Source organism: Microtus oregoni, unplaced genomic scaffold (genome assembly GCF_018167655.1).
Source record: "Microtus oregoni isolate MIOR12 unplaced genomic scaffold, Mior012 000062F_ref0000492, whole genome shotgun sequence".
Lineage (NCBI taxonomy): Eukaryota > Metazoa > Chordata > Mammalia > Rodentia > Cricetidae > Microtus > Microtus oregoni.
In genome coordinates this window covers 9,427,297-9,452,649 of record NW_024543872.1, presented here as the reverse complement: position 1 = coordinate 9,452,649, position 25,353 = coordinate 9,427,297, and the positions used below count along the sequence as shown (strand labels likewise).

The 25,353-nt window shown below is 42.0% G+C and overlaps 1 protein-coding gene across 1 annotated transcript in view; it reads left to right on the top strand.

The window, feature by feature from the left end:
* Positions 1-5,372: 5,372 nt before the first annotated feature.
* The window catches only part of LOC121439640 (ras-related protein Rab-10), a 61,244-nt gene continuing 41,263 nt past the window's right edge, over positions 5,373-25,353 (top strand). The window contains exon 1 of the mRNA XM_041640182.1: positions 5,373-6,066. Within this exon, the coding sequence (XP_041496116.1) occupies positions 5,940-6,066 (127 nt within the window). The 5' untranslated portion in view covers positions 5,373-5,939. The remainder of the gene's footprint in view (positions 6,067-25,353) is intronic.

The window sequence follows — 25,353 nt, the reverse complement described above, 5'->3', positions numbered from 1 at the left end:
AGTGTGGGCTTTCATGATCACATAAATCTGTCCTGTTTTAAGTTTTGCGTAACTTTTGTTAGGTTATGTAGTTGTTAGGCATAAAAGACATTTATGCCACTGTAAACATGCTGGGTTCTCTGGAACCACGGAGTCCTAGTCCTGGGACTTATAGCTCTGTTTCATTGTCCCACCCAGGCCCTGTCTATGCACAGCTTTGTGTTGCAGACCGTGTTTGAAATATCTTGGTGCTTTGCCTTGTCTAGGTGACACAAATAGAGTAGATACTACTTTCTAAAAAAAAAAAAAAGTCTTTTTAATTATATTTATTTGTGTGTGTGTAGTCAGAGGACAACTTTTGGGGGTTAGTTTCTGGGGGTCGCACTTAGGTCATTAGATATGGTAGCAAGTGCCTGATGTGCTGTCTTCCAGCTCAATAATTATTTTCATAATTAGCTGGCTAGGCCTACGGGGTATGCTTTTTATCTCTGTACCCAGGATATGAGGGTGGGAGGATCATGACGCCTAGGCTAGCCTCAGCTACATAATGAGTTAAGATCACTCTGAGATGCAGGAGACTGTCTCAAAAACAGTGACAATGACGACCACAGAAACCAATCCCCAAATAGCGTTTCCTTCTAGATTACATTTTTCTAAGCCAATGATGCTAAAATAGAACTTTTATGAGGGCTGGGATATAGCTCAGTGGTAGATTTCTTGACTAACATTATTGTGGCCTGGGGTTTAAGCCTCAGCATGAAACAGACAAACAAAAAATTCCCAAACAAGAACAGAAACAACATAAAAACATTTCTGAGCAAAACACTGCATCTCATTTAATCCTTCACAATCCTGTGATTGTTCCACTCACAGATGGAGAGAAAGGATTAGAGAGGTTGGGCAACTTACTCAAAGTCTCCTTTCAACAAAATGATCTAAAAATAGAACCTTTGGTCTAGAAAACTCAGGGCCATGTTGTATGTGCATGTGTGTGCGTGCTTGCACATGCGCACAGTCCTGCGTGTGTGTGTGTGTGTGTGTGTGTGTGTGTGTGATATGTGAGAGCATGACACACTTTGTGAAATCAGTTTATTCGGGTTCTGAGGACTCAGGTAAAGTCAGGTTTGCGCATTAAGCAATGATACCCACTGGTCCACCTGGCTGGCCCAAGGCCCTGACATGCGCAAAGAGAGCTGGCATTGCTGAAGTTTGCAGTTTGGGGATTGGGGGTTGGGAGGTTGCTGCCTTCAGCCACTGACTTTCTTTCCTCTGGTCTCATCAATACTTTTTTTTTTTTTTTTTTTTTGGTTTTTTTGAGACAGGGTTTCTCTGTGTGTGGCCCTGGCTGTCCTGGAACTAGCTCTGTAGACCAGGCTGGCCTTGAACTCACATAGATTTGCCTGCCTCTGCCTCTAGAGGGCTGGGATTAAAGGTGTGTGCCAATGCCACCACCACTGGCCCATCATTTATGTTTTCTAATGTGTAATGTTTTTGCTCTTTTTCTTATGGTGGAACTCATTGCTTCTTCTTCTTCTTCTTCTTCTTCTTTTTTTTTTTTTTTTTTTTTTTTTTGAGACAGGGTTTCTCTGTGGTTTTGGAGCCTGTCCTGGAACTAGCTCTTGTAGACCAGGCTGGTCTCGAACTCACAGAGATCCACCTGCCTCTGCCTCCCAAGTGCTGGGATTAAAGGCATGCGCCACCACCACCCGGCTTTCACTGCTTCTTAATATAACAGAAAAACTTATCTTTCTGGCTATACAAAGCATATTAACAGACATCATCTTATTTCATTTTGGAACCATTGTGAGTAAAATGCCCTTTGGTACATAAGCAGAATAGGCTGAATGAGGTTCAATGAATCGTCCTTATTACAGAGCCAGCCACTGCAGCTAGTTCTGAAATACATGTTGTCTAACTGCAAGTTCAGTACATTCTGCTGAATCACAGTTGCCTGATTAGCCTTGCCATTGATCATGTTTACAGGATAAACCAGCCTTCAGTGGAGTTGAGTTTTTCATGTATGTCCTAAAGTAATAAAGGATGAAAAATTATTCCAAAAAATTTTTCCAAATGTGTTATTTTTCCATTTTATCTTTAAACCCTTTAGAAACTATTTATTTGTTTTATGTATATGGGTGCTCTGCCTTTCTGGGCACCAGATCTCATTACAGATAGCTGTGAGCCATCATGTGGTTGCTGGGAATTGAACTCAGGACCTCGGGAAGAGCAGCCAGTGCTCTTAACCACTGAGCCATCTCTCCAGACACCTAAATCCTTTTTTTAAAAAATAAACTTTATTATAAAAAAAAAAAACCCTGAAAATAAGCTGGGCTGTGATGATACATACCTTTAATCCCAGCACTCAGGAGGCAGAGACAGAAGCAGGCGGATGGATCTCTGTGAATTGGAGGCCAGCCTGGTCCTAGAATCAAGTTCTAGGACAGTCAGAGCGGTTACACAGAGAAACCCTGTTTTGAAAAACTTTTTGTAACTTTTTTTTGGGAGGGGTGGGGATGGGCAGGGTCTCACTATGTAGCTAGCTCTGGCTGACTTAGAACTGGCAGAGATCTGTCATCTTTAACCTCTTTTGAGTGCTGACATTACAGGCATGAGCCCCATGAAATTTCTAAAATAAATATTTATTAATTGTGAAATTAAATGAAAAAATACATTTTATTACTTGTTGTTCTTTGAAATAGGGTCTCACTATGTAGCCCTGGCTGGTTTCTATCTTGAACTTGAACTTTCCTTGATCCTCCTACCTATGCCTCCAAAGTCCTAGTATTTTATAGGCTACACCACCACACCCCACAATACAACTGATTTTGAGAAGTACTGAAGAGGTTCAGAGAGACACAAGCTACTTACAGCAGGATTTACACTCAAGGCTGAAGGGATAGCAAGTGATTTGAGGTACATTTTACAAGGAGAGAACTACATTAAACTAACCTTGAAATCTGGAAGATTCAATAGTAACTGTGGGAGAGAAAACTCTTCCTGCTTTCTAGAGAGCTTTAGGAGCTAGGGGAGTTACCCGGGCCTGTAGTCTCCAGTGCCAACAGCCAATGGGAGGCAGGCTTGGTGAGAACTGTGGTGGCTTCTTGGCAATCAGGTCAGACTAAAGAAAACTTTCCTCCAGGAAGTCTCTGCAGAAGATTGTGGGTGTGAGCACAGGAAATGGGCAGTAGTAAACAGGCAAAGTCCTAGAGACTGGAAGAGGCAGGTTTTACAGTTAGGCGATGATACATACAGCAAGACCACCCCACCTTTCAAGCAAAGATACCGTTCTTATGAAGAACAGTGTGACCCAGGAGTGGAGCGTAGACCAAAGAGCAAGAAGTCAGGTAGAGAGGTTGGTGACCCTCCTGCCCACTGTGCACAAGGGTTCAGTTCCCAACAGCTAAAGAGTCAATTCCTTTTTTAGTTTTGTGAGGATGGGGTGGGATGTGGTGAGTGAGACCGTGTCTATAGCTAAGTAATTGCCAGAGTCTGATCCTTGTGCTTCAGCCTAAGCATTAAGATCACAGCATCCATACCACATCCAAACACAGTCATGATTTCAAAGATGGGATAGCTCTAGGTCCCACGATCCTGATTTAAGAATAAAAACAACTGTTAATAAACGTAACCAAATAATTTGCAAAATTCCAGACTATGGATTTTGGAAACAACTGGGACAGAGAATGAACTTTCAAAAAATTATTTTTAGCAGTCCATTACTTCCCAAATTTATGTGATGGCATTGCATTCTAAATTCAGCTACCATATAAGCAAACCCGTAACATTCAAGCAGGTGTGGAAGCTACCCGCAAACTCAGTATCTGGGAGGGGGAAGCAGGCGAATGTTGAACCTGGAGCTTCATTTATGCTAAACAGTCACTCTACAAAGTGAGCTACATCCCCAACTCCTGGAAGGTTTTCCTGGGATGCTCAGGATTATGACTGAATGACAAACCCAGAAAGCCGGTGCTCACCTGCAATTTACGTAAAATTGTTGATTTATGCTATCGTTAAGACATTCCCAACTGAAGGAAGAATGATTCCGAGGATATAGTTTAATGATAAAACTAAGAGCAATCAGTGCATCAATCAATCAGAGGGAGATGGTTTAGGGAATGCAAACATCGTCATAGCTTTAGGGGTGTTAGAAGAAAGGCAAATCTTTAAAAAACACGATCAGAGCTGAGATGGTCACAAAAGAACATGATCAAAAGCTTATTTAGGTTACACATGAAATGCACATTTTGGCGATGGTGAGATGTGCGTTAAAATGTAGCTTTTACTTCTCTTAGAAAAAAAAAAACTATTTGTTTCTAGATGTCCCAAGTTGAACCAGCTCACCAGGCTCAACCATTCTACCATCTACCACTTCCTATATGTGCTGGAGTGATGGAACCTACTAAGAAAGGTAGGTTAGAAACATGGCTATTTTAACTACAGAAAGGAAGACGGGAAAAGGGAAGTGTAAATAAGACAGATGGGGAGAGAGGGAAGAAGGGTAAGGCAGATGAAAAGACATGGCACAGGTTTTGGCGGTGCAAGCCTAACAGAGAAGCACACTGGAGGCTGAGACTGGAGAATCATGAATTGGAGGCCAGCATCGGGGTACCGTGCACAGCCGGACTTTGCAACAAAATAACCAACCTACAAAAAAGTGAAAAGCAAAGAAGAGATCAGTTGGGATGGGGCAGGCTTTTGCATTTCCAACTTAGTGTTACAACTTTGGCAACAGTGACCGGGCCCCGCCTTCTCTTGTCTAGAGCGCTCCAGCTCGAGGGGATTCCAAGACTGTTTAGGCCTGGAGCAGCGAAGCTTCCATTCGCAGGGAGGTTCTCCCCGCACCCGGGGTTCCTCAGGCCGATGACATCATTCCGATCCCAGGAGCGCTGCGATTTTTCAATTTGGAATTCCGGCTCCTTCGAACTCTAGCTCCTTGAGGAGACCGCGATGCCACGACGGGCTCACAAGCAAGGGCCCTTCTGGAGTCGTCTGGTTTTAGTAAGGAGGTTCTTGAATGGCCCAGTGCACTTCACTCTCTCGCATCTACGAACTACACATACACAGGGACGCGTGGCCACCCACGCACGTCGCTGAGCCAACATCCTTAGCTCCACAACAGGAGACTAAGAAGGAGCAGAGGATCCCAGCAATCAGCAGGGCGCCCCGGAAAAGGCAAAGGGGGGTCGGAAAGGCAGGGGCTACATGGACGTAGTGCGCCTGCGCATTCCCCCGGCCGCGCCTCCCGAGAGGCGGGTTAGTCACGCCGGGCACCCAATCCGAAGGCCGAAGGGAGCGCGCCCGCGGCCTCGCCCTCTCTGGTCCCACCTCCGCGTGCCCTACATGCCCTCCCGCGCGCCTGCGCAGAAGCGGGCCGCAGGGGCGAGGGCGCGAGAGAAGGGCGGGCGTACGTCCTTGCGTGCGTCTCAGGCAGCGCGCACGCCGGCGTGAGAGGGCACGGGGAAAAAGGTGGCTCTGGCCGGGGCGGCTCGGTTTCCTGGGGTTATGTAGCAGGTCTCGTCGGCTCGCGAGACCTCCTTCGCCGCCCTCGCCCGGGTCCTAGCGCGGAGTTTGTGCTCCGGGCGGAGGCCGTGTCCAAGCTCGCCGCGCTCCCTCGACGTAGAGCTCGCTCGCTCGCCCGTGGGAGCGTCCCGGCCGAGCCGCGCTGAGGGGGGAGGGGAGGCCATTTTGTCCCGACCGACTCCCCGGAACCGGGCGGAGCGGCTGGGAGAGGCTGCGGAGCCGCGGGCGCCGCCCCTCGGAGGCACGGGCGCCGCCACCGTCGGGGCTTCCTCGACGAGGCCGTTCGGAAGGTCTCCCTCTCCGTCTCGAGAGCTGCTTTCTCCCTGGCATACGCTTCCCCGCTGCTGCGGCCCCAGAACGCCCGGGTGAGGAGTTGGTCGTAGTGAGCAGCACCGATCCCTTGGGACTACCGGCGGCGAGCGCCCGAGCCGCTCCTCCCAATGGCGAAGAAGACGTACGACCTGCTTTTCAAGCTGCTCCTGATCGGGGACTCGGGAGTGGGCAAGACCTGCGTCCTTTTTCGTTTTTCGGATGATGCCTTCAATACCACCTTTATTTCCACCATAGGTAAGACCTGTGGGAGGACGGTGTGGGGGCTCTGTAGCCGCGAGCCGTTTTCTTTTACGCCAGACGTCTTGCTTCCCGGAATTTACGCCTTTGTTCCAGTGATTCCGATTCCAGACGACAGACCTAAGTTACTGTTGGAATCGGAATAGCGCTTACTGGGGCGGGGTCTTCCCATGCTTTCCATCCGGTCTTTGCTTTCAAGTCTCCTTCTCTGTTCGTTGCCTGCTGGCACAAGAATATGCGGCAGCATTTAGCAGCGTTCCAGAATCCTGTTTCTTTAAGTGACTTGACTGGCCTTTCCATAATCGGGTGAAGTTGCTTGATGTGATATTTGTAATAGGCATATTTTAGTGGTTGAGATTGAAGCATTGCTGGCTACGTGGTAAATGCCCGAATTTGTATTTGCTGTCACAGAGTATATTCCATCTGGCTGTAACTTGGAGTAAACTTGAGAGTTGCAGAATCATTAAGGAAAATGAGAGGGGCGGTGAGGGGGGAGTGAGTTGGCTGTCTTGACTAAACCATTGATGTGTCAAACAATCGGAGGCTCTTCGTGCTTGGGGTGGGAATCTGGCATGATTGGCTCACAGTGGTTTTTCAGAACCTCAACAGAAGCAGTAGTGGGAGGAAGATGGTCGGTTCCTTCTGTCTTCAACCCGATGGAATCAAGTCAAGTTCTCGTGTTTTACTTGACGCTAGAATTTACAGGAAAATGTTTCGCCGGTCTTGGCCCTACGGACTTCTAATGTACCTTTACCTCATATTTCAGAATTAGTTGGTATGGAAGTAAAAGCTGGGGCGCGGGGGTTGACCTTTTAAATGAGTTTCCTGTTTCGGAAATGAAAAGGGAAGGTTCCAAGAAAGTCGTTTTGACTCTGGCACCAATACTAATTTTGTCAAAATAACTGTACATGAAGCATCTCCCCCACCTCCGCCCCCCATTTTTTAAAGTATACTGTGTCTATCATTTTTGGACCTCAGCTTCAGAATTAGGGCAGTGCAGGAAACCTTGTGATAAATGTAACTGATTTTATGATGAGATTAAAGAAGCAGCAGTTTTCAGCTCTTAAGAATTGTGAAACTCAAATTGATTCCAACCAATTTATAGGATTACTGAAATCGGCTTGGATTTCCTTAGGACAGGTATTTATCAATAACTTAAACTCATTCATATAAAACAAGTTTTTTTTTTTTTTTTTTTTGATTTTTCGAGACAAGGTTTCTCCGTAGCTTTTGGTTCCTGTCCTGGAACTAGCTCTTGTAGACCAGGCTGGCTTCGAACTCACAGAAATCCGCCTGCCTCTGCCTCCCAAGTGCTGGGATTAAAGTCGTGCGCCACCACCGCCCGGCAACAAGTTTTATTGAAATTAGAGTGAATAAGTTTTTATTTAAAATAAGTTGCTTTACCTTACTGGTGGGAGGGATTGTCAAAATTTCATGAAGCTTAAACTTGCCCTCTGCTTTGTGGGTTAGCACTTACAGAACCGAGTTTGCTTTGAGGTGTAGCTGGGTGAGTCAGGTGGTTAGATCAGCAAATATTTATTGAGCACCTAATGCTAGGCACTGTTAAAGGTGTTGGGAATAAGTGATGGATACAACCCCTTGACCACTCTGATGACAGGCACAGTGGTGTGTAAAGCACTATAGTGAGCAGAGGGAGGAAAGGGTCTAGTCTAAATTGTGGGAACTCTGAGTAGCTTTGCATGGACAGTTTCAGATGAAGCCTGAAAGACAAGTATAAATTGGATCAGCCGGGAGACAGCCTTTCTGAAAGAGAATTTAATGTATGGTGAGGTTTTTGTTTTTGTGAGACAGGGTTTCTCTGTAGTTTTGGAGTCTGGCTTAGAACTTGCTCTGTAGACCAGGCTGGCCTCCAACTCAACAGAGATCTGCCTGCCTCTGCATCCCGAGTGCTGGGATTAAAGGTGTCTCCCACCACAGCCCAGCATATGATCAGTTTTTTTAAAACCTGCCATCCAGAAGGGTGAGGTGGGAAGTAGGAAGCAAAGTTTTTTACTGAAAGTTGATCACTCAGCTCCCAAGCTGCCTGTTCCCAGGTACTGGGGATTGAAGTCTCATGCTTGGTAGGCAGACTGCTGAGCTACATCTCCAGTCCAGATTCCATACATAGTCTTATTTGTTGTCCTTCCACTTGGGAAAATGGGTTGTTTCACTTGTTGTCTGTCGTGTTGGAATCCTGAGTCCACAGGTTACTAACTGCAACTTTGGCTACAATGTCTTAAAATAGTATTAAACAGTGTAACAGTATCTACTGTGTGTGGTGCTTGTGAGGGTTTTATAGGTCGTTGAGAGCAAAGCACTTAGCAATGGTGCCAGGTACTTTGTAGGAGCACGTGCAGATTTGTGTAGAATTTATGGCCTTTGTGCTACTGGTGTGTGACAGAATATGTTGCTTTATGGATTGAATGTGTCCTGTACAGAGTGGCCACTTAAATATTTGCTGGTGCTCTGCTAAATAATTTGACTGTAACCTCTGACATTTACTCATTTTGATATGAAAACATTTGATGTTTTGGTATGAGATGTTGAATAAAGTAGCTGAGAAAATCAACACAATTCTGACAGTTCTGAGTCCAGCTCAAACACATTCATACATTAGCTCTGTGCAGAAATTTGAATTTTTCTACTGTCTTAAAAGAGTGCTGTCTGAAAGAATTGTGAGCTACCCGTGTAATTAAACTTTGGTAGTCACAAAGGAAAAATTTAATAGTATTCTTTACCTCATCAAAGATGTATTTTTATGCAGCCTGCTTCAAACAGGTTTTTTTTTTTTTTTTTTTTTTTTTTGGTTTTTCGAGACAGGGTTTCTCTGTGGCTTTGGAGCCTGTCCTGGAACTCGCTCTGTAGACCAGGCTGGTCTCGAACTCACAGAGATCCGCCTGCCTCTGCCTCCCGAGTGCTGGGATTAAAGGCGTGCGCCACCATCGCCCGGCTTCAAACAGGTATTTTACATTGTTTTCCTCTAGTGTGAGAGCTGTATGGGCCACTCATCTCAATTTATATTAGACATATTTCAATTGTCTGGTTGTCAGATGTGGCTACTCTATTGACAGTATATGTCTAAACAACAGAAATGTAGCCAAATGATGTACAGATAGCTAGAGATACTTTGTTTGCCACTTTTAGGACATTTAAAATATTAAGTATTAGCAGTGGGCCAGAGTCCCATCTCCTCTTCTAGATGGGCATTCCACTACTGAGATACACAACGAGCCTCAACACTTGCAATTAAGAAGAAGTAGTCACCTTACAAGTGTTCTGGAGGACCAGGAGACAGGTAATGCCGCCCCTTATATTTCAGGCAGGGTCATTTTAGCTTCATACTGACTCTGAAGGAAGACTCTTTATAGATTAGTGGTTGTTAGAGTGTTCAGGGCTACTGGCCTTGCATTTCTGTAGACTTTAGCTCTTTCACATTCATATTAGAAATTATGTGAGTTTTTATGATTAGATTTATTGAATACTGTTGCAAAAACAAATTACTGTGTATGTTTCACATTTAACCAAAGTGAATCTAAAGTCACAGCTGGGTGTGGTGGCTCATGCCTCTAATTTCAAAACTTGAGTGGCTGAGGCAGGAGAATCACAGGTTCAAATAGTAAGACCATTCACAATCAATACCAAAAAAGTGAATTTTAAGATCATTTGAAAAATAAGTTACGTAGACGCAGGGATCTATGCTCTTTTGCCTGTTAGTGCTAAGCACCTGAGAGAGGTGGTCAATGAATAAATGAACACAGGGGAAGGGAAATGAGGTAATACAGTGGGATCCTCTTTATATGGAACATTCTTTATTTGCTTTCTATTACAAAATAAATTGGGGTCATATTTTAGTTAATAAATATTAGCTGTTTAGATAATTGAGTAATGTGTGTATGCGTGTTTGTGTGGTCATGTGGTTAAGATGGAGGCCAGAGGATGAGGTCAGGTGCGAGCTTCTGTTGTTATCGCTGCACTTTTTGAGATGGGTTCTCTGACTGAACCCATTTTGCCAGTTGGTCAGAATGGCTGGCCAGCAAACCCCAAAGATCCTTCTGTCTTAGTTTCCCCAGTGCTGGGATTCCCCTGTGCCATGCTGACTTTTTACTTGGACACTGGGAATGTGCACGAAGGTCTTTCTGCTTGTGCATCAAACATTTTAGAGCAAAACTGGTCTTAGAAATTCAGTGATTGTTTGGAAATTAAGAAAGTTATTGGTTCTGGATGTACAAATTTCAGAAGTTGATTTGACCATAATTTTGGCAGTATGAGCTCTGGAAAGTATTACTCTATGATAGTATAGTTGCATGCACACAGTCCTTTGCTTTGTTTTGTTATTGTTTTTTGTTTGATTTGGTTTGGTTTTCAACATAGGGTCTCTCTGTAGACAACTGTATATTCCTGGCTGTCCTGGAACTCACTCTGTAGATCATGAAGGCTTGGAGCTCAGAGATCTGCCTTCTTCTGCCTCCCAAGTATTGGGATTAAAGGCTTGTGATACCATTGCCAGGCAAAGCACACATTCTTTTAATTTTTATTTTTTTGAGACAGGGTTTTTCTGTGTAACAGTCCTAGCTGTCCTAGAACTCATTTTGTAAACTAGGCTGGCCTTGAACTCATAGAGATTCACATGCCTCTGCTTCCTGAGTGCTGGAGTTAAAGGCATGTGGCACCACTGTCTAGCAAAGTACACAATTAAGAATAATGGGTTGTTCCTACCTCATGTGCTATCGCTTGGTCCTTAATCCTCCCCCCATACAACATATTTTTTCTTCCTCTAAGGACAGTATCTTCACTGAATATAATGTAATCCCAGCCCTCACGTAAGAACTTGAAATTGATAAAGACTTGCCTCTGAGAGGTGTAGTGCCTTTATTAACTGAATGCATTACCTATTCTTTGGAAGAGTAAATTGATTCCACTAACCTGAATAAAGACTTGTTGATTGGGCCAGCAAGAGGGCTTAGCAGGGTACTTGAACCAAGCCTAGTGAACTGGGTTTGATCCCTGGAACCCACTTGGTAGGAGAGATCAGATCTCCAAGTCTTTCTCTGACCTCTGCATGTATGCTGTGACACTTCAGTGTGCTCATGAATACACACACAGTCAAATCAGTAAATATAAATTATTACCCCTTAAGAATCAGCTGATTTAACTGGATGTGGTGGTGTATGCCTGTAATCCCTGTACTCAAAAGGCAGAGATTTAAGTAAGTTTGAGACAATCCTGATCTACATGAATAATTCCAGGCTGACCAGAGATAAGCTGAACTTGTTGGCACAATTCTGTAATGCCATCCATCGCTCAGGACAGAGGCAAGAGAATTACTGCAAATTGAAGCAGGTTTGGTTTATGTAACATGTTCTAGGCTAACCCATACTACAAAGTAAGATACTGGCTTCCCATACAAAAGGAAAAGAGCAGAAGAGTTGATGAAACTCAACTGACTCCATTTTACATAGTGCTGCTTTTTAGAGAAATGAGCCAAACCTTTGTCTTATAAAGCATGTGAGAGCTATGCAGTGATGATACTCAGGCTCATGCTGCAGGAATGCCAGAATGCCTAAGGGATTTTTCTCATTGAAGCATGTGCTCTTAGGATAGATTGAAACTATGTAAACTTGACCCGCTCCCCAAAAAAATGTACAAATGGCTTACAAGCAAATGAAAATATGTTCACCGTCATTAATATTTAAAGAAATACAAGTCAAAGCTACAGTGAGAAGTTATTTTACAGTCATTAGAATGACTGTTCTCTATTAGACCATGGTTGCACAGGCTATGTGGGCTGCAGCAGGAGGATTTCAGGTCCAAGGCCTGTTTAGTCTACAGAGCAAGACCATCCTGAGCAAGTTAGTGAGAACTTGTTCAAAAGGAACAAAAGGAGGGCTGGGGATGTAGGGTGCTTAGCTTGTTTGAGGCTCACGTGGGGGTATGTGCGAGACTAAATGATTCCCTACAGTACCCCATAGAAACAAACAGACAAAAAAGTAAGTGTTGAAGATGTGGAGCATTTGGAGCTCTGTGATGTTGTTGGGACTTCAGATAGTTGGCCACTTTCAGACACAGCATAGGAGTTTTTCTAAAATTGAATATGTGAGCCTGGTGTTACTGCTGTGTGTTCAGGGTCAGGCTTGGCTACATGGTAAGTTTAGTGCTAACCTGGGCTACAGCGATAATCTGCTTGAAAAAAAAACAGCAAAAAAAAAAGACGTGGGTACATGGCTCAGTTGGTAGACTGCTCCTCAAGCACATAGGAAGCCCTCGTTTAATCTTCAGCACCTCATAAACTGAGTGTGGTGATGCACCTGTAGTCCTGGTGCTCAAAAGGAAGAGGCAAAGGGATCAGAAGTTCAAGGACATCCCTGGCTAAATAGGGAATTTGAGTCTAGCCTGGCTACAAAACTTGCTTTTATTTTTAAAGGGCAACAAGAAGAATATCTAGTAAATCCGCTTCCAAGTTATAACCAAGACAGTTAAAAGCAATTTTAAAAAACTGTGCTAGAGCCAGGCGGTAGTGGCACATGCCTTTAATCCCAGCACTCGGGAGGCAGAGGCCAACCTGGTCTACAAAGCAAGTTCCAGGACAGACTCGGAAGCTACAGAGAAACTCTGTCTCAGAAAAACAAAAAAATTGTCCTAGAACTCTGACCCCCCCCCCCCCCCCCCCGCACCTTGTGCATGCCAGGTAAGACCTATTCAAAGAGTTTGAAGTAGGGACTCACAGATGGTTGTATGCCAGTGTTCATAGGAGCATTATTTATAGTAGCCAAAAAGTATAAATAACTTAGAGCCTATTGATAGATGAATGATTAATAAATAAAATATGTTTTTATGCCATGGATTATTCATCCTTGAAAAAGAATGAAATTCTGCTAAGTGCTATAACATAGATGGGCCTCAAACACATAAAAATAGCCACTGTGGTGGTTCACACCTTTAATTACAGCACTTCAGAGGCAGAGGCAGGTAGATCTCTGTGAGTTTAAGGCAAGCCTGGCCTACATAGTGAGTTCCAGGACAGCCAGGGCTATGGCTCAAAAACAAAACAACAAAGTAAGTCAGATGTAAGAGGATGTTTGGTACTTAGAGCAGACAGACTTATAGAGAAAAGGGAATAGTGATTACCAAGATGTCAGTGGCAGACATATGTGCAAAGTTAATGGTTAATGGGCATAGAATTTTTCATTTGAGATGTTGAGTAAGTGTTAGAAGTAATGGGGCACTGTTGATCCCCTAGTTTTACCCACCCTTTTGGCTGAGATTGCAATATCAAGCCCAACCTAAGTTTAGTTTTTAAAAGTGGCTAAAATGGTAAATTTTGTGACATGTGACACCCACTACCAAATAACCTACAAGACTGTTGAAACATTTGACCTTGTGCTCTAAAAGAGCATTTGATCATAGAAAGTCCCTTCTGTTCCAGATGACAGCTAATGCTGACAGTGACTGGTAAGGAAAGAGGAACCTTCAGTAAAAGGGTTTCACTTAGAGTCCAGCACTGTTCTTTTTCAGGGCTCTGTTCATGGCTATGCTTCTCATTCTGAGAATTTAATTGTTATATTATACACCCCCCCCCAAAATATTGGTGGGGTACAATAGTTCTACTCACATTAGTTTTAATTTGAAGAGTGGGGTTACTTGGGAGGGGCAATGTTTTGACTTGAGTTATTTATTTGTCCTTTTCGTGATAGAGTTGTCCAGAGCTTCATAGAACAGAGGTGGTAACATTAGAGCTGTTCTTTTCAAGGATTATAGGGTATAACGCTGTGACAAGTATTGGAACGAAACTACTGGTACTTTCTTGTGTCTCAGAAGAGGAAAAAAATGGGAGGAAAAATACTGGCATCTGTTTCAACTTGAAACAGTACAAGGTTGCCCAGGTAGTGCTTTGGTAGAGGCTGCTGAGTCTTGATTTACAAATGAGATTGTTTATTGAGCACAACATACACATTTTATTATTAGCTGTAGATGTACATGAGGAAACTTCTTATGAAGATGGTTAAGTCATAAAGGAGGAGTTTAAAAGAGTGAGAAAGTATACTGAGGTTGGGGCAATATGTTTGAACCTTTACAACTGGTAAGAACAATACGGAGTTTTTCAAATACATCAATTTTGAAGCTGTACCTGTACTCCTGTAACCCCAGTACCAGGGAGGCAGAGGCAGAAGAAATGCTGGAAGTTTGAGGTCAGCCTGGTTTATGTAGTAAGTTTGAGGCCAGCCAGGACTACTGGGTAAGACCTTGTTTCAAAAACCAAAATAAATGAAACAAAATTTCTTAAGTTGGACTTGGTGAGGATAGGAATTTAAAAGGAGAATAAAGGTAAAGGAAAAAAAAAAGGAGTGGAGCTGGAAATGTCTGTGCTCCTTTGGTAGATAGTAAGCTTGTCTAATATGCAGGAAACCCTCTGTTTGATTCAAAGAGCAACATAAAGGGCATGGTGGTGCACGTGTGTTTCAACACTTGGGAGGTGGAAGCAGGAGGGAGACCTGTTGAAAATGAAAATAAAACTTACAGAAATTAAGAATGAGAAAAGGTTTTTTTTTTTAAGATATTGTCATGTAATTTGGGTTGCAAGCATGAATAACTGGTGTTAGTGATGGAGATATGTGTTTCCAGTATGATGCAGAAACAGCACCCAAGGTTACAAAACATTAGAAGATAGAAAAGGTACAATGTATCATATTCAGAACAGAAGATACTGTTGATTTGTTTCTTTCATATCAGTAGCCAGAGGCTGTTTGCTCCGAACAGAAATTATCACACAGAAATCTGTATTAATTGCAACATTGGCCAATAGCTGAAGCATATTTTTAGCTAGCTCTTATATCATAAACTAACCCATCTTTATTAATCTGTGTATTGCCACATGGCTGTGACTTACCAGGTAAAGTTCTGTTCCCAACATCTGTCTCTGGAGGGGTTACATGGCTCCTCCTTGACCCTGTCTACTCTGTTCTCCTCTATCTGCTTGGAACTCCCTCCTTGCCCTCTTTTGGTAAGCTACTGCCTGAAACAGCTTTATTCATTAACCAATAGAAGCAACACATAGACAGAAGGACTTCCCACACCATTTCCCCTTTTCTGTTTAAAGAAAAAAGTAGGTTTTAACTTTAACATAGTAAAATTACATATAACAAAACAGGTATCAAGCAAGAATTACAGTTATAATATTTATATCTACTTCATCTTTTATCATAACTAAGGAAAACTATAACTATCCTTCAGCTCCATCAAAGACTCCAGAAGGATATAATATTACCTATGTAAACAGGAAGTGCATTGTAAGCACCTTCCAAAACTCTAGAATTGACAGAGATATCTCACTGCCTGGACAGTCACCCAAAGTTCTTCTGTAATGTTATGGGTACCCATCTTTAGCCTACTGGCCCATAGTATCCAGCAGACTTTTCCATGAAGCAGGAAATTTCAAAGACAGTTCCACCTATATTGCCAGTTTGTCAGTCACTTTCTTCTGTGTCCTGCAGAATGTCTGGCAGACTCTTTCATGGAGCAGGAACCCCAAAGGACTGTCTCACCTTCTTTAGGCAGCTTCAACAGTCATTTTTCTGTGGGTCCTGCAAGTCTAGTCAGGCAGTTCAGGCAAGAGCAGTTTCTTGCCCAAATGACTAACAAACTCCATGAGGAGCCTCTTTGATGTCCATCATTCTCTTGAAGTAGATTGGTGCTGCCATGAACAGATGTTTCTCACTGTCATGAAAGGTCCCAAGTTCTTAAAACATTTTAAATGCCATATTCTGTAGGTCTTTGAAAGTGTTGAAGAGTATTTAACTGAAATATATCTCTGTACATTTAGAAAACCTAACTGACATGACTACAAACTATTTATAGATGACTCTCTATTCACCTATATTTCTTAATTATACTTTACATTTTAAAATGAGCTGCACAAACCTAGTACCTTAATCAAGAGCAGAAATATACATATAACAAAATTGACCTTAAATTTGTATCAATAAACCAAGATCCATACCAATGCAAAGTACTCATCTCTATAGCATACCCCCTTTAAATGTAAAGAAACATTTATAAACAATATTTAGGAATTTGGGCATAGTTCTCTTCAAACTGCTTCCTGCTGGTTTTTGGGTGAAGTAATTCTAGGGGTTTATGGAGACCTTTTGGGTGATCTTGGTCCATTGAACCACATTAGTCTGGAAGGAATCCACAGGTTCTCGTCCTCTGTGGAAACAAAAGTAAAACCTCCTTTCCAAAGCAACATATCCTTAGACCCAAATTTTGAAGTCAAGATACCTTTAAAACATATCTGTTGGTTTAGCTTAGCAGTCCCCAGAATCAGATATCTCTCTGTAGTCAAAAATTTAAAAAAAAAAACACAATAATATACATAATCCAGACTCTGTGTATATTCCATTTTTATGTGGCTTATTTTCTTTATTCCTGTGTTATCTCTTTTTTTAATTCTACTGAGTTGCTATCTGTATGTCATGGTGTAGGACCATCTACTGGAACATCCCTGAAGAAAACAGTCTTCTTCTCCCAGCAACTATCAACTGCCAATAGGTTCTCAGTGCCTACCTACCCCCAACTCACCCTCTTCATGCTGGGATTTTTATCTGACTTGAATTTGTACAAGTTTTCAGTTTTGTACATGTAGTACCAGCATGTGTGCAGTTGTGCTGTCACATCCATCATGTCCGGCAAATGTTATTCTCTATAGAAATGTATTCCTGTTCCCTAAAATCTTTGCACCCTTCTTTGTCTTTCTCTTGTAAATTTTTAAAAAAAATTTCTATTTGGACAAACACAGGGTGTGTGCATGTGTGTGTGTGATGGCATGCGTGTGGAGGCCAGAGGACAACTTTGTGAAGCCAGTTTTCTCCTTCAACATTTAGGTGGGTTCCAGGGATTGAATTTAGGTTGTCAGGCTTGCCTAGCAAGCATATTTATCCACTGAGCCATCTTGCCCTCCCTCCTTTTTTTTTTTTCTGAGTTAAAAATTCTCTTTATTTGACTAATTACCCTTTTTTTAAAAAAAAAATATTTATTATATATACAGTGTTCTGCCTGTATGCCAGGAAGAAGGCATCAGATCTCATTATAGATAATTGTTTGTTTTTTTTTTTCCCGAGACAGGGTTTCTCTGTGGTTTTGGAGCCTGTCCTGGAACTAGCTCTTGTAGACCAGGCTAGTCTCGAACTCATTAAGATCCGCCTGTCTCTGCCTTCCAAGTGCTGGAATTAAAGGCGTGGGCCACCACCGCCCGGCTTCATTATAGATAATTGTGAGTCACCATGTGGTTGCTGGGATTGAACTCAGGACCTCTGGAAGAACAGCCAGTGCTCTTAACCTCTGAGCCTTCTTCCCAGCCCCCCCGACTTATTAATTGCCTTTTATCTGTTTCTACAGTCTCAGTAACCTTTGTGAGTTTCCTCACAGTCAAGCCAGCAGAGAGATAGTCTTTTGGCTCCTATTGCTTTCCTGGCTATCTCTAGTCTAGACCTTTTCTCCATTTTTGTCACAGGCTGGTTATTAATTAGACTGGTTGCATTACTATAGCCTGGGAGATTCCCTAGGCCTTCTCCTGTGAGTGACAGTCTTGTCTTTCTCCTGTGTGTGACAGTGTTTTTGCTGAATGGTCTAGCTTGAAGCCTGTCGTCCTCTAGTAGCTTCTTGCACAGAAAAACTGCATATAAAGAGAAGTTTGTGAGATATCTCATCATAGACAAGTTTTCTTTAAAGTGGTGCTGGGGTGAAACAGGGCCTCACATAATATGCTACAGGTTCTGCCTTGGAGACATGCCTCTAGTTCCATGACAGTGTTTTAATTCTTCTCTTTGATTCTCTTGAGTGTTTGATGGGAGTCTAGGTTTGTAAGTGGAGACTGCTCATTTGTTCCTGGCTGCTCAGACCCGAATAATCACACAGAAACTATATTTTAATTACAACACTGCTCAGCTTCTTATTAACTAACTCTTATATCTTAAATTAACCTGTTTCTTTCAATCTGTGTATTGCCTACCAGTATGGTTCTTGCATGTCCTTCTCCGTCAGCAGCTATATGGCGTTGCTTTAACTTTACCTACTCTCTCCCTATATCTCTGTTCAGATTTCCTGCCTGGCTTTGTTCTGCTAAGCCATTGGCCCAAATAGCTCTTTATTCATCAACCAATAAAAGCAACACAGAAGGACACTCCACATCATAGATTGAAAGCAGATTTCTTTTTTCTGGCTTTGGATGGTGCTGTTTTTTCAGCACCTTTCTGATTCCTTCTTTGTTAATGGCAGAGCTTGCTTTTTGAAAGTCTTGGGATTTAAAAATTCTTCAAGTTCCTAGTTAGAGGTTTAGTTCTAGCTTGGTGGGCACTCTTTTAAAGTCTGTTGTTCTGGACACATGGGTGTCTTTTCAGGTTCTTCACTGGAAATCTTGTTGCATTTTTTTTCTTCTCTTTATTTTCTGTTGTCTTTTTAACTGGATGTTGGACTATATGAATTGTCTTAGTTTTTATTTTCCAATATTATTGATTTGTTTTACCGCCTGTGGAGTTTCTTCAACCTTATCTTTTAGCCCTGCTTTTTTCTTTTTCCTCTATTTTTTTAAACCTCAGCCTCCAGATTATAGACTCGTGCCACTGTATTTAAACTTTTTCCTATTGAATAGATCTGGGTCTGGGTCTGTCCTTCTGTCTTGCTCACTTGATTTCTCTCTTTTTTCCCTCTGTAGCCCAGACTGGCCTGAACTATGAACCTCAAGGATGGTTTTGAACTCCTAACTTTGTTTCTGCCTCTTGGCTAGCATTACAGTCTTGCCCTATTATGTTCAGCTTATATTTCAACTTCAGTAACTCTTGTTTTGGCCTTTGTTTTTGTTTCCTTCCTTCTTTCTTTCCTTCCCTTCTTTCTTTAACAGGGTCTTACAAATTCTAGAATGGCCTTGAACTTGCTTGGGAGCTGGCCTTCAACTATTGTCCTTCCTCTGCCTCCCAGTAATGGGATCATATTGATGTCCCAAGTTGGTTTTGGTACTCACATTGTTGAAGCAGAGAAGTGATTGCCACAGATTGTTCTCTGACTTCACTCATGCACCCTGGATGGCAGGTGTGCATATGCACATAATGAGGTTTAAAAATTTAAGAAGAGTGTATTGTTTAAAAGGTAATTTGCAGCTGGTAGTGCTGGCCTGTAATCTGTTATTCAGGAGGTTGAAACAAGAGGACAACAAGTTTAAGGCCAACTCAGATAGCTTAGTGGGACTCTGCCTTAAGAGCAAAGTAAAAAGGATGGCCTTGTCTTTTGATGATAGGAGAACTTGCTTAGCATTTTTGGCACCAGATTCAATTTCCAGTTAACTTCCTCCCTTCACCCCCAGACCTCCACCCCTGATAAAATATTTACTGACAGGACATGGTATTGAATATCTTTGATTTCAGTGCTCAGGAGGTGAATCTCTGTGAGTTCAAGGCCAGCCAGGGTTAAATAGTGAGAGGGTGCTGCAAAAAAAAAAAAAAAAAGAAAGAAAGAAAGAAAAAGATATTTGTAGTCCCTTTAATCTTTAATCATGGATGCTGAGACTTTCACAGAATGATGAACTGTAGCGGTGTTTCATTTGTATTTTAATAAATAAATGTTGCCTGAAGATTAGAACGCGAAACAGCTATACTAGTCAGCCATACAGGCCAGGCAGTGGTGGCACAGACCTTTAATCCCACAGCCACACTACTTAGCCACAGAGGCCAGGTGTTGGTGGTGTACCACCAGCCCTAGAGAGAAATATAAGGTGGGATGAGACAGGAACTCACTCTCTTTCAGTCTGAAGATTTCATTGAGGTAAGCACTCTTTAGTGATTAGGCTGCTTTGCTTTTCTGATCCTCAGGTTGAACCCCAGGATCTGTCTCTGGGTTTTCATTATTCATGCTACAATGAACAGTGAATATATTTTAAAATCTGGTAATGCATCTAGGACTTAAATCTACAGGATTTTCCTTTTCTTTTTTGCTTGCTTGTTTTTGAGACAGAGTCTCACTGTGCAGTGCATGTTTATCTTGAATTGGTGTTGATCCTCCTGTCAGTTTGCTAGGATTACAGGTGCGTGTCTGCCACCATACCCCAGTTTTGCAGGCCTGGTTTATGGAGCAATTGCATTTTTCCAGAGAATGATCCTCAAACCATCTCTCTGTCGTACGTATGGAGAGGAAGGTATAAATCTGGTTGCCTGTGTTCTTGATGAAGCAGTTAAAGACAGTTGGGTAAATGGGTCTAAGGTTAGCTTAAATTTCAGTATCTTTAGTCTTTTTTTTTTTTTTAAGTCACCTGGACAGATGACTCTGATTAAGCATGCTTATCATACTTCTAGAGGACCCATGTTTGTTTCCCAGCACCCACACAGGGCAGCTCACAATCTCCTGTAACTCCTGCTCAGAAGGGATCTGAAGCCTCCATCTTCCTTGAGCACTCACACTCACGTGCACATACCTTTGCCCCCCCACACAATTAAAATAAGTAAATTTAAAACAAAGAAAAACCTCCTTGTTTTTGTCTTAGCTCAACATTCCACTGCACCTGTTGTCCTAATTGATTGTGCGTTTTTGCTGTCCTACTGAATAGTTGCTGAGATTCCTGCTGAATCTGGAGCAGCAAGAACATCTGGTTATGAGAACAGAGGCTGCTATGATGTCTTTGTTCCCCTATGCATCTTAAGACCCGTTCTCCTGATGTTAAACCTTTCTAGGGTTCTAAGGCGTGAATTGGTATGTTTCTTTTTTTTTTTTTTTTTGGTTTTTCAAGACAGGGTTTCTCTGTGGCTTTGGAGCCTGTCCTGGAACTAGCTCTGTAGACCAGGCTGGTCTCGAACTCACAGAGATCCACCTGCCTCTGCCTCCCGAGTGCTTCTACTTGCTGTCTTCAGTTGGCCCTGAGTTTTTAGAGTTGCAGTGTCTAGTTATTGAAAAGAAGATAGAATTTATAACTCTTGTTTTCTCTGTTTTAGTGTTCAGAGAGAAGGAAGTAGGGAATCAGCTTTTCTATCTATTGGAATTTGAGATAATTTTTAAATTAGTGACTTATTTTTTTTTGAAGCAGGTGTGTGTGTGGGTGTGTGGGTGTACCAGAGGGCAGCCTCTGGTGACATCCTCAGAAACACCATCCACCTCTTTTAGGACAGAGTCCCATTGGCTTGGGGCTCACCAATTTGGATAAATGGGTGTAGGCCCGTAAGTCCCAGGAATCTTGTTTCTGCACCCCAGTGCTGGAATTATAGTGTTACTATGCCTGGCAGTTTTAAGTGGGTTCTAGAGATTAAACTCAGGTTCTCATGCTTTTAAGGTAAATACTTTCCAGGCTGAGCCATCTTCCCAACCCATGACTCTACTTTTGAATTTACAGTGTCTATTATGTTAGAGTTCATGTTATTTGTTTATTTTTATTTTATTGGTGTATGTCTGTATAAGGTGTTGGATCTTAGAGTTAGAGATAGTTGTGAGCTGCTATTATGGGTGCTGGGAATTGAACCCAGGATCTTTGGAAGAGCACTCGGTGCTCTTAATCACTGAACCATCTCTCCAGCCCCTTCTGCTATTTTTGAGAAAGGTTATATCACAAGTTGGCCTTGTACTTGATATCAGTAAATTTTTGATATTCCTGCTTCCACCTCACATGTGCCACAATGCTTTACTGGTGATTGAACCTAGGGCTTCCTACATGTAAGGCAATAAGTATTCTGCTAGGGCATGCGGCAGCTCACAATTGTCATAATTCCAGTTCCAGGAGATCACACAGACATCTATATAGGCAAAACACCAAGCACATAAGATAAAAATAAATCATAGTATTTTGCTATTGATATTGTTAATACCGTATTTACTCTCAAGGTAATATTAATGTTACTTAGGAAAATCAAATGAATGTAGAAAGAATCAGAAGTTTTCTGCTACTTTCTATAGCTGATATTTAAGTAAACATTAAATGCCTAGTTTTTTACCTAGTCATTTGATTACTTGGAGATATTTTTGCTTTTTAACAGAGTGTGACTATAGTCTTAAATGCCAGTCTTAAAATTTATTTTTAATTTCATTTTATGTGCATTGGTATGAAGGTGTCAGATCTCTGGGAACCTGAGTTACAGACAGCTGTAAGCTGACACATGTGAATGCTGGGAATTGAACCCCAGTCCTCTGGAAGAACAGCTAGTGCTTTTAACTGCTGAGCCATCTCTTCAGCCCCCTTGATACATTATTTTTGTAAAACCCCCAACAACAAATGGCTTAGCTGCTTCATAACCTGTCAGAATTACATATAGCACTTGGCTTTAAATGGTAAGAACTAATTTTGTATTTTGGCTGATTCAAAACCTAGTAAATATTTGCTTATGAAAGGCAAATGTTGAGTTAATTTACCTTTATACAATCATAATATTAACAATATTTTATCTCTTTTTTTTTTTTAATTTTTGAGACAGGGTTTCTCTGTAGCTTTTTTGGTTCTGGTCCTGGAACTAGCTCTTGTATACCAGGCTGGCCTCGAACTCACAGAGATCTGCCTGCCTCTGCCTCCTGAGTGCTGGGATTAAAGGTGTGCGCCACCATTGCCCAGCTTATATTTTATCTCTTAAGTGAGACATTAGTTGTAATTTTTTGAGAACCCTGTAGCCTCTATCTGCCCTTCTCCTTCCCTCTTTCCCTCCCTCCCTCCCTTATGTTATATTTGTTTTGAACAATATCCCAAGTCTAGGCTGGCCAGAATTCACTATGTAGTTGAGCAGTTGAAGATGACTTTGAACTCCTGATTTTCCATCACTTACACCAAAAGTGCTGAGATTACAGACACAGACCACTGTGCTTGACACAGGGTCTCACTCTGTAGCCCAAGCTGGTTTAGAGCTCACTTTGTGGCTTTCAGTTCATATCTTAGTCTCACAGTGTTGGCATCACAGGCTTGACTTGCCATGGCTGGCCTTGCTTTTTAACTTAAATTTTTATTTATTAGTCATCTATTTATTTGCTTACCTATCTCTATCTATCTATCTATCTATCTATCTATCTATCTATCTATCTATCTAATCTGTGTATGGGCATAAATGTCAGTTTGTGTGTTGGAGGTCAGAGGACAAACTTCATGAGTGTGTTCTTTCCACTATGTGGGTTTTAGGGATCAAATTCAGGTTGGTGGGCTTGGTGGTAGATCCTCTTAGCCCGTTGAGTCATCTCATTGGCTCTAGTTTTTCTTTTTCTGTCACAGTTGGCATTTATAGAGGTTTGATAGAAAGGAAACACCCTGAAGTTTGTGTTTCTAGTCATCAGACTTTGACCTTTTACCTGATTTGTATTAAGCTCTGGGCAACTGAGAAGAGCAAACTTTGCTTGTTAAATGCTAACATGTTCATCCAGGGGAAATAACAGATAGAAATATATGGAGATCTGTAAGCTAAAGTTGAGATTATGTTACCATACCATGCAGATAAAAGTAGATGATGTGGCTGGGTATTGGTGGCATATGCCTTTAATCGCAGCACTTAGGAGGCAGTGGCAGGTGGGTCTTTGAGTTCCAGGCCAGTCCAGTCTAAAGTGAATTCCAGGATAGCCAGGACTATTACACAGAGAAACCCTGTCACAAAAAATCTACCGACCAACCAAACAAACAAAAAAGATGTGATTCTGAGAAGAAATTCCTTTATTTCCTCTCATTTCTGTAAAGGTAAGAAAATTATGTACTTTGGAAACAATGAAAATAATAAGTTTTTGGTGCTTCAAGTGTAAATGAGGGTTTGAAGTAGAGTAAGTCTTTTCTGTAAGATACCACATAAATGATTTGTAAGATAATAAATGATTGCCTAAAGAAGGTAGAGTACTGGATGCATCAGTGGAAAAGCGAAGCCAGAGGGAGAGTATAATGTAAGCACATAGGAATAGCCTGGATAAGAGAAACGTAATACTTACTAATACTCAGGTATTAGGATTGTAGGCGAGTTTGAAATGTAAGTGAACCAGTTTTGGGGATAAATAAAATGATTTTATTGAATAAATTTAAAAAGGTGATTTTTTTCTATATTAAGTTGGTTCAGAAAGGGCCTCCACAGGCATGTGATGTCACACATGTGGCACATAAAGAACTCTTTAACAGACACCGGCTGTTCCCGAGCCTCTAAGGTGAGGGTCTGGGGAGCCAGTCACACTCTGGCTTAGTAGTCCTCTCTGAGAAGAACCTAGGCATTTTGGATCATGTGAGAGTTTGCAGATTCATATCTTTCTGATTTTTTTTAGCAGTATAATATTCTATTACTAAGTAGAACATTTTTAATATAAATAATTATAAATTAAGCAACACTTGAGCTATGAGATTATTTGGTGGCTGAAAAATGAGTGCTTTAAGGGAATAAAAATAATTTCAGTATTAATCAGATAATTACTAACTAGCATAACTAACTTTTAGAGTATAATATGACATTCCCTCTTTAATTTTTTTGTAGCTTCTCTTCTGAAAAAACTTGTTTTTCTGGAATGGGGAGATGGCTCGGGGCAGGTGTGATTGACAACTGCCTGAATCCCAGTGCTTTGGGGGAGAGACAGGAGACCTTCTGGCAAGGTGGCTTGCTTGACTAGCTCAATCCAGGAATCTGGTTTAGCAAGAATAAGTAAGGTGGAGAATGATAAAAGACAATTATTCTCAGCATCTGGCTTCCACAGGCATGAACACATATGTGCACATAAATGCACTTACATGGATATGAGCACACGTGCTCTCACACATGCCTAAAAGTATTTGTCTGAGCTAGGCATGGTGCTCCACACTTCCAGCACTCAGGATGCTAAGGCAGGCCGATTGCCATGTGTTTGAGGCCAGCCTGGGCTATATAATGAGTTTCAGTACAACCTGTACTATTGAGTGAGACTATCTCGAAACAGACAGATGCTTTCTGTAATTCAAGGGATACCTGAGAAGTGTAGTGTTCGACTGACCACCGTGAATCTTCCTAGGGTTTCACTCCCAACTTCATCCACACAACCTGCCTCAGCTCTTCCTGCCCAACGGTTTTTCTTGTAGATGACACAAGTTACAGAACTAGTGTTTATATTTTAGTGTGTATGTGTAGATGGGTAGGCACACATGTGCCACTCACAGTGTGAGAGTGTGAAGGTCAGAAGACAATTTGGTGAGTCAGTTTTCTCCTTCCATTAAGTAGGTTCTGGGGATTGAGTCCAGGTCATCAATTTGGTGATCAAGTACCGTTACCTGCTGAACCGACTTGCTAGCCCTAGAACCTTTTCCTTCCTCCCCTTTTCTTTCTCACAAAGCACAAGCAGGTTTTG